A 9,147-nucleotide genomic window follows, 5' to 3' on the forward strand; every position below is an offset into this window, starting at 1 on the left:
TCAACACCTTGTTGATGACCAAGGCGGCACTAGTGCACGTTTGGTGATGTGACACGTGGCTTACTGGAAAAGGGGGTGTCGCGATCCAAGACGCGTCTTTTACTCTTCCAGGTTGCTTGAACAGTCATGCACGGATGCCTTCGTGTCCCTGAGCTCACCACCTACATCTTCTCGTTTCTCGGGACATCCGACAAAGGAACGCTCTCAGGCCTCGCACGGACATGTAAAGCATTCGAGGACACAGCTCTGGATGGGCTCTATTACGAACTACCATGCCTAGGCACGTTCTTCACATGCCTACCCCGGGACTTATGGGAGATAAGGGAGAATAGATTGGTGAGAGCTCACGCTGCCCCGTTATGTGCCCTGCTTTGACTCTAACTACTCATCAGACTTTCAATCGCTCCATGCTCATGAAGGATTGGACCATACTCAAGAAGCACATTCATCGGGTTCGCGAAGTGCAATGTGATCGCGTAGTGGTCGACGCGGAGGCCTTGTCCGCCGTGTCTTTCTTCTGTTCCGAGCACCTGTTCCCGAACTTAAAGGCCCTCGTTGTCAACAGCCCCGAGTTTCCAATGGCTTCTCTGCCTTTACTTTGCTCTCCTCACGTCCTTGATGCTGATCTTAACGAGCTTCCTCATAAGTTATTTCATGCTCTCCTGCTGCTTGGTCGAGCGTGCCCCTTCCTCAAGTCGCTGTATGTCACTCCGCTTCTTGATGAGGAATTGCAGGAAGAAACATGGGCCGAATTTGCCACAGTACTATCAGATGCCGTTACAAGTTTCTCGCATCTCCAGCGCTTCTATATATTCGTACCTTCCACCCCTGGCATTCTCTTCGATACTATCCTCCCATTATCCCAGCTTCCCTCTCTGAAGTCTCTTGTTGTCACTCTTTTAGAGGAACAAGTGGACCCTATACCAGCGCATCAAGTTGAGCGCATACAATTCCCTGCACTCAGATTCGTGGAAATCGCCACGACTGGTCCCGCCCTTGTGTCGTCTTTCATGCGCATGCTCTGTTTTGACGGCCTGTCTCGGGTATCGCTCTTCAAGGCTACTCTACAGGAGTTCCCGGAGAAAGATGAGCTACCAAAGATGATAGAAACTGTGGCCACACGTCTTTGCAAAGAAAGAATGCGCTCCATCCGTTTTCATCAGGAAATAGATATCGACGAACCTGTCAAGCACAGTTCAGGACCTCTCGATGCTTGCATGTTCAGTCCACTTTACAAGTTCTCGCAGCTGGAAGAGCTCGCCTTTGATCTTCTCGGCGGTCCCAGGATAGACGACGCGTCATTGGAGGAACTGTCTCTAGCGTTTCCGAAGTTACAGCACCTATATCTGAACATCCTTGTAGGGGCTGGCGAGTTCAATGGCGTCACCTTGAAAGGGTTAGCCGTGCTCCTTCTCAACTGCCCCTTCCTCGACTCCCTATCACTCGTCACAAACGTAACACCCGAAGCTAATGCGGAGTTCGACGCGTCTCCTATCGACGTTCGTAATACGCATATCATGAACCTCGAGGTGATGAACTCCCCGATCGAAGATTCTGGCTACGCCGCCCGTCACTTGATTCGGATGCTCCCCAACCTACGCGAGGTAGTGTATGATAGTCCTTTTGAAGCAAGTGCCACCGACGATGACATTTTGGAGCGATGGTCAGAGGTCGACAGCTTTCTGAGGGAGCATGCAGCAGCGAAGAACCCGTTTACAACGCTGAAATAGCGCCATACATATTGTATACCGAAAGCCTTCAAGTCATGTACTAGTTACGTAGCTGCATCATGATGAGACTGATAATCAGATTGTTTTACGCGAGACGTTAAGTGTCGCGACGCGTCAAGCGACGCGCCAGTTGCTTTCTCACGGTCCGACGCGTTTTTCACTGCAACTGCCATGCACCCGTGTCTTCAGGTCGCCGAGCTTACTGCTCATATCATCTCGTTCATCAGCCCGTCTACAGCTGCACTCACACATCTCGCGCAAACATGCAAAGCCTTTGAGGAACCTGCTTTGAATGCGCTTTACTATGAAGTTCACTCCTTTGGCAACTTTCTCATGTGCCTCCCCCAGGACTTATGGGAAAAATCGGGGAGGATGCTGGTGAGATTCATCCATAATGACACCTCTGCTCGGAATCTCACCGCGGGTCGCAGAACTTCAGACGTGCCATGCTTTTGGATGATTGGAAGGTCTTGCAGAAGCATGCTCGCCGCGTTCGTGTGCTTCACTCTGGCGGGACCATCGTCAATGCAGACGCGTTCTCGGGGGTCTTTTTCTTCGCTTCAAGCGGTCTCTTCCCCAATCTGAAGGTTGTGCATATCCCCGACGCCAATTACGCGTCATTGTTCAGCTCTTTGCCTCTGATATGTGGCCCTCGTGTAGTTGACGTCCGCGTCAGCAACATCCCCCCCAATCTAGTGCATGGGCTGACTTCGCTGGGGTGCCATTGTACATCTCTCAGCTCGCTATTCTTCTCTATGGAGTACCAATTTCGAGAAGAGGTCAACGAGAAGATGTATGGAGATCTAGTCACGGTACTGTCGGATGCCGTCGCAGTTTTCGTCCGCCTCGAAAACCTGCATATCCTCTTACCCACCTTCCGCATTCTTCCGAGACTCCTCTCCCCTATAACCCGACTCCCCTCTTTGAAGTCTTTGGTATTGGATCTCGATAAAGTCCAGGACGAGTCTTTCCCAATACAGGACACATCGCTCCCCCGGTTAGAAAGCGTCGAAATCATAAATGGCTTACCTGACCAGGTGTCAGACATCGTGTCCGGATTAACTGATCTGTCCCAGGTCCAACGCTTTCATGCCAATGTCTCAGATGCAACCGACGTGACTAAAGAACTACTTGATGTCCTAGCAGGGCGTCTTGCTAAGGATGCGGTCCGCTCCATCCGCCTTGACCAGTCCGAAAGCGACGCCGAAAAGGACGGTAATCCCGACCAGATGGTCCTGGAATTCGACACACTTCCCCCTCTCTTCAGATTCTCACAGCTCACAGAGCTCGTCTTAGATCTCATCACCGGACCGACAGTTGACGACAACGGTCTGGACGAGCTGTCCCTGGCGTTTCCAAAATTACGTCGTCTTCGGCTAGGCATGCTCCTGGGCATGTGTCCGGTCAACAGCGTCACGCTCAAGGGCTTTGCTTTGCTCCTTCGCAACTGCCCGGTGCTGGATCAGCTGTCTCTGGTCGTAGACGTTACACCCGACTCTAATGCCTGGTTTGACGAAGCACCCATCGCCGCCTGGAACACGCACCTCACGGTCTTACAGGTGATGGACAGCCCCATCGACGATGCTGTTTATGCTGTCCGTCATCTCCTTCGTATGCTGCCTTATCTGCGCCAGGTCATATCAGGCTGCCCTTGCGTAACTGGTGTATTTGAGGGAAATCCATTTGGGTCGGATGAGGATGAGGAAGATGTCCACGCGGACGGAGAACGTAGGCAATATTCCAAGTTTGTGGAGGACGATGAGGAAAGTGTGGACGAAGCTTACAGCCAGGCTTTACGATTGGGACGATGGGCAGAGGTCAACAGGCTGCTGGAAGAGCACGCGGCAAAAACAAATCCGTACTCGGCATCGTCGTAGTCGTGATGCTGTTTGTGTACTATGCTTATCAATGTCGGATGGCCCCTCACCTATGCGAGATAGTAATCGCTTGATTATGACCAAAGGTTTCTTGACAAACTTTCGGGCTTCCGATGTACGTGTTGCCTTCCATCAATGACTACTTAGGGGAAGGTCACGTCGGACGCCTTGGGTGAGACTGCGATGATGGAAGATGTTTTATACGAGTCTGAGAACTGACATGGAGGAAGCCATGGTGCATCGCAGACCGAGTTAATCAAGAGCTAGGGTCTTGATCGCGGAGCTCTCGTTATGTCAGGTCGCCCGATTCCATGGTTTGCCCCTCTGTGAGCCACATGTTGCGGCCCGCGTGTTTCGTCGCGTCGCATGCACCACGCAAGGTTGGGTGTCTCACGGTGCACGACGCATTCCTCTTCCCAACCACCATGCACGCCTGTCTTCGCGTCCTCGAGCTCAGGACCCACATCTTCTCGTTCCTCGGCCGATCCAACAAAGGAACGCTCTCAGCAGTAGCTCAAACATGTAAAGATTTCGAGGAACCTGCTTTGGATGCGCTTTACGAGTACATCCCCTGCTTTGGCAGCTTTCTCAAGTGCCTTCACCAGACCTTGTGGCAAACGAGCCGTCAGGAAGGTTACGACTGTCCTGGTATGCTGGTACGATCCTCTCGCAATACATATTGGCTTGGCCGGTAATCACTATTCGCAGAGTTTCCGACGCTTCATGCTGCCGAGCGACTGGCAAATCTTGCAGAAGTATGTCGGTCGGGTTCGCGAGCTGCACTTTATATGGAATAATAAAACCCTTTGGATTGATGATGAAGTGTTCAATTCCATATTCCTTTACTGTTCTGGCGCCTTCTTCCCAAAAGTGAAGATTCTCAACATGGAAAATATCAATTCCATGCCGCGATTTTTTCTTCCTCTGATGTGCAGCCCTTGCTTGGTTGATGTCCGTATCCTCTGCATCCCCTACAACTTTTCTCACATCATGCTTGTGCTGGGCCGCGCAAGTTTATCCCTTCAATCGTTGACCTTCAACTTGGAGTTGACTTATATCTCCGGGTCCGAGCTTACAGAATCATCAGAAGACTTTACTAATATATTGGTGGACGCCGTTCAAAACCTCAGCCATCTCAACACGCTGGAGTTCAACTTTCCCACCTATCCTATCCCCTGGAGGCTGCTTGCTTCTATATCCCGGTTCCCCTCGCTGAAATCGTTGACGTTGCGACATTCTGGAGGAGCAGAAACGTTAGAAGGGCCCGTTCCCATAGGGAGTGTCTCGTTCCCCCGCCTAGAAGAGCTCAAGGTTACCTCTTCCCGACCAGATGGAGTGACAGCCACTGTGTCTCGTTTGGAGGGTCTATCTCAGATTCAAAGCTTCGACTTCGCCGTCAAGGGAAGTGACATAGTCGATGCGGCTGAGACCGAAGAGATGATTGATCTCGTGGCCGAACGTCTCAGCAAAAACACGACCCGCTCCATCCGATTCAGCATCGACCAGCGCTATACTAGCGAAGGTGGTCGTCGCGTCCTAAAGCTTTCCACGCTGCGGCCCCTATATAGGTTCGAAGGTCTCATAGAGCTCATTCTCGAACTTGTCTCCGGTTTTAGAGTTGACGATGGTTCGCTGGAAGAACTGTCCCTGGCATTCCCGAAGTTGCGTCACTTCGAGCTACAAGACACGGGAGCGGTCATCAGTGTCACGCTCAAGGGCCTTGCTATGCTTCTCCGCAATTGCACGGCGCTGAGGCAGTTAACGCTGTTCATAAATGCGACACGCGAATCTAACCTGGAGTTTGACAAATCGCCCATTGAGGTCCAGAATATGGAGATCACAACTCTTAACGTGATGTGGTGCCCAGTTGACGCTGACGACCCCGGTTATGCAGCGGGCCACCTCCTTCGTATGCTTCCTTGTTTACGTGAAGTTCAGTTTAATGGCTGGTATGCTTGGATCAAAGCGTGGGCCCAGGTTAACGATTTGCTGGGAAAGCATGCGTTGAAAACGACACCGTGATGTTGTAAGTCTGGTTGCTGTACAGTATATGTTACCTGCCAACTTATTCTTGATTATCTGTCTGCAGCATAAATACGATTACAGTGTCGGCAGCGCGAGTACTCCGCACTTTAAAGTTCCCTACAATCTGCGCCAAAGTCAGCTCCGCGTAAACAAATTCCATTGATGCGGACGGTTCTTTACTCGAGAACTAGTAGTAGACCTTCAAAGCCCTCATACGAGACTGTGACTGTTTCCTCCCAGACGTGCAACGGTCGTAGCGGGCATGCGCTTGGGCCGAGAGTAATACTTGTAGGCTTGATGTTCACTGCAGGTTTATCTCTTGAATGGCTCGAACCGTAAATTTGTGAATAGTCCTCGGCAGTCGATCTGCAGTTGGTTCTCCCACTTTGGTGATGTGACTTTGACCCCTTTCGTAAGACAGTGTTACATCGTGGCTGCGCCCAATCGCCGAATGCCCACTTCATGTTCAAGTTTACCTCGAGGTTGGGCTTTCGAAGACTTAAATACTCGCATTTCGTCGATATTCTTTAGCAATCGATTGGTACTCGGTTCCCCCACTTCGATGGTGACCTTTGAACTCGTATGAGTACATGTTGTAGCCCTCACCGGCTTCGATACTTACAGTACTTGCAAGAGCAATGTCGTATGTATGCCTAACAGGCTATGATACTTACGCAAACAGCTAAGCTCGCTGGGTGCAATGTATATATAGATTTTGTAACATTGAAAGTTTATTGAATTGCATACACGGTATGACGTCTAAAATGCAGGATGGCTTGAAGGTGTACAGGTATATGCGTGGTTTTGGTTTGTCTGATACATCGTATGTCTACTCGGCGAGGGCGGCAGCGAGGGCCTTGCCGATGGCCTGGGCCGATGCAGGATTCTGGCCCGTGATGAGCTTGCCGTCGCGGACAACGTTCGACTATAGATTCAAGGAAAGACATTTTCAGCGCGTCTGATCAGCGACAGAAAAAGGGGAGAGAACGCACGAGCCAGGGCTTCTCAGCCTTGACATAGATACCACCGGCCATCTGGAACTTGGTCTCAAGGAGGAAGGGAAGACCAGTGACACCACCGATGAGCTCCTCCTCGACGTTGCTGAACCCGGTGTACTTCTTGCCCTTGTAGATCGACGTGCCATCCGCATTCTGGACGTTCACGAGTGCGCACGGGCCGTGGCACACGGCGGAGACGATCTTGCCTGATTGCCAGAACTGTGCGACCATAGCACGTATCTTGTCAGCAAACCGGTGGGATGGAGCGAGGAGGGAGAAGGAACGCACTTCGTTGCAGAGCTTGATGTTGTCGAGGTCAGTCGCGAGATCGATGGCGGGGCCACGGCCGCCGACGTAGAAGATAGCGTCGTAGTCGGACGCCTTGCAGTCTTTGAGATACTTGCACTCGCGGAGCTTCTTCTGTACGACGGGGTCCTCAAGGAAACGGAGCTGGTACTCGTCGTAGTGAAGCTGGACGACGGAGTTACCGTCGATGGGCGGGTTCGGGCCCTTGGTTGCGGCGAAGTCGATGTCGTGGTGAGGCTCAACTTCGTAGTAGGGGTGAGCAGCCTCAGGGAGGTACCAGCTGCAAACGACTCAGTGTTAGCGAAGGGCAGCGACACCGAGGTTGGTTGTGGGACCTACCCTGTGGGGTCACCGTTCAGGACGCGTGAGGCCGAGGTGAAGACGAAGAGAACGCTCTTGCGGCCGGGCATTTTTGATTAGGTAGGTGAAGTGAGGAGGGGTAGGGAGATTTATTTGGTTGGGTAGATAAGAGGAGCTGTGGAGAAAGCGATTGGATGAGTGACAAGTCTGAAGAGATTCGAACAATGTTTTATACCCGTTGTCTGATAGGTCTCTCGGTTGTACAGCAACGGCGACGCGCTGAGGCCCACTCTAGGCTGATCCATATCCCATTGCTGACTGAAGTTTGGATGCTCGTTCGTGTTGAGCGTGAGCATGCCGAAGGTCCTATCAGCCCGGTCTGCCGTGCCTTCTTGACGTCCGACAGAATCTGGCGGGCTTGCTTGAACTGGACAATGTATTAGGGGTGCGGTAACTCGCCCGATCTACCGGGCATTATCTTTCCCCCAAGAAGCGAGCTCGAGCTTGAAGGAGTAAGATGTGCGTTTATCGCAGAGTATCTTGAAGTTCTGCAAAGTTCCTCTTATGCTGCTTGGTGATTGTGCGTGGATGCGGGTGTGTGGATTGGGTAACGCATGGAGACTGCATGAGAAAGAATGAAAATGAACCACCACCACCTCAGCACAGCCATCCGTGTCAATCGGAGGCATTGTCAGTTTCCATTTGGGGTAAATAAATATTAAGATTCGACGCCACACCGATTTCGATCTCACTTGCCCGATGCAAGACGCCAGACAAATATTACTCTTCTGCCTCCATACGTACGCAGGCACAAAATTCGGTGATGCAATCAAAGAATCCAGATGCAACAAGTTATGCACGCCAGATAGTAGAGCCGTGACGCTGACTACCCTTGTCTTAATAATTTCAATGACGTACTACGGACTACGACAACTCTCACTGATCAAGTTGCGAGATGCCTTGCTTGTCCGAGACGTCAGACCCGTCACTGGACTACTAGAATTCCCATTCAAAGACTGAAGTAATGAGACTGACTTACTAACCCTATCAAATTTCAACCTTGAATTAATCGCTTGTCTACCTGGGAGTTGAACCAGGCTTGGAAAGTGCGGATAGTCCGCCGTTTTCCGACTCTTCGAAGTAAGCGTGAACATGCTCGAAAAGAGTAAAGAGAGTACAAACCTAAAAAAAATCAAGAATCAAAAATCAAAAATACCGATAAACACACTTATTGTTGATACCCATTTCAGAAAAAGACGGGAGCCTCTGTAGGCCATGGAAAGTGAAATATTTGAGTTTTTTACTTTATTTTTCCGACCACCAACCATGTCCACCAGTCCACCTAGCTGTCGAGCTTGATGGGGTGGACAGACATTGGATTCAAACCTTTTTCGCGCTGCTGCGATCTCAAGGTCGACGTGTTACCGTATATATCAGCAACCTAATACTTAGCGACTGTACGAGCGTTGGGTTAATGAACGGGTATGAACGGCTGGAACATTCCTTTTATCGGAAAAAGCACTGTCTAGCCGCATATGAAGAAGTTTAATCAATCACTCAACCGTTCCGCAACGAATGGTTGGACGGATGACTACACAGCTGTGTGCTCCAAGGTTACGACCTTTCGAGTTGCTAAGCTCGTCGAAGATGCTTCCAGCTCGGTGCCTCAAGACGCCGAGTACTTGCGCCCAAGTCGTAGGAAGATCTCAAAGATAGATAGGTGCACACCATTCTTTGCTTCGTATTGATCCGTGCTATGTTGGAGCTCGAGTTGCTCTGATGCCGCGTTGTCTCAGCGTATCAGGGCTACAACAAGGGAACTCGAAGGACACTCGCGACGCCGCTGCGAAGATGGTGCATCCCATAATTTCTGATTCCGGCGGCGACCACCACCGTGGATCTCGGATCGAG

The 9,147-nt window shown here is 51.0% G+C and overlaps 4 protein-coding genes across 4 annotated transcripts; 3 read left to right on the forward strand and 1 right to left on the reverse strand.

Moving 5' to 3' along the window:
* Positions 1-123: 123 nt before the first annotated feature.
* On the forward strand, positions 124-1,730 carry CONPUDRAFT_166583 (uncharacterized protein; the record flags this gene model as incomplete). Its single annotated transcript, XM_007772047.1, has 2 exons — positions 124-336; positions 393-1,730. 2 exons carry the CDS (start codon positions 127-129, stop codon positions 1,728-1,730), a joined length of 1,548 nt encoding a protein of 515 aa, XP_007770237.1.
* Positions 1,731-1,901: 171 nt separating this feature from the next.
* Positions 1,902-3,693, forward strand: CONPUDRAFT_166584 (uncharacterized protein; the record flags this gene model as incomplete). Its single annotated transcript, XM_007772048.1, has 2 exons — positions 1,902-2,108; positions 2,162-3,693. The coding sequence occupies 2 exons, from the start codon at positions 1,902-1,904 to the stop codon at positions 3,605-3,607; spliced, it is 1,653 nt and encodes a 550-aa protein (XP_007770238.1). The 3' UTR covers positions 3,608-3,693.
* Positions 3,694-4,593: 900 nt separating this feature from the next.
* CONPUDRAFT_145012 (uncharacterized protein) lies at positions 4,594-5,629 on the forward strand (the record flags this gene model as incomplete). Its single annotated transcript, XM_007772049.1, has 1 exon — positions 4,594-5,629. Exon 1 carries the CDS (start codon positions 4,598-4,600, stop codon positions 5,627-5,629), a length of 1,032 nt encoding a protein of 343 aa, XP_007770239.1. The 5' UTR covers positions 4,594-4,597.
* Positions 5,630-6,461: 832 nt separating this feature from the next.
* CONPUDRAFT_155310 (ThiJ PfpI domain-containing protein) lies at positions 6,462-7,346 on the reverse strand (the record flags this gene model as incomplete). The annotated part of the gene is made up of 3 exons (XM_007772050.1): positions 6,462-6,557; positions 6,625-7,216; positions 7,276-7,346. The coding sequence occupies 3 exons, from the start codon at positions 7,344-7,346 to the stop codon at positions 6,462-6,464; spliced, it is 759 nt and encodes a 252-aa protein (XP_007770240.1).
* Positions 7,347-9,147: the final 1,801 nt, after the last annotated feature.

The sequence above is a fragment of the Coniophora puteana genome (genome assembly GCF_000271625.1).
Source record: "Coniophora puteana RWD-64-598 SS2 unplaced genomic scaffold CONPUscaffold_8, whole genome shotgun sequence".
In the NCBI taxonomy this organism is placed as follows: Eukaryota; Fungi; Basidiomycota; class Agaricomycetes; order Boletales; family Coniophoraceae; genus Coniophora; species Coniophora puteana.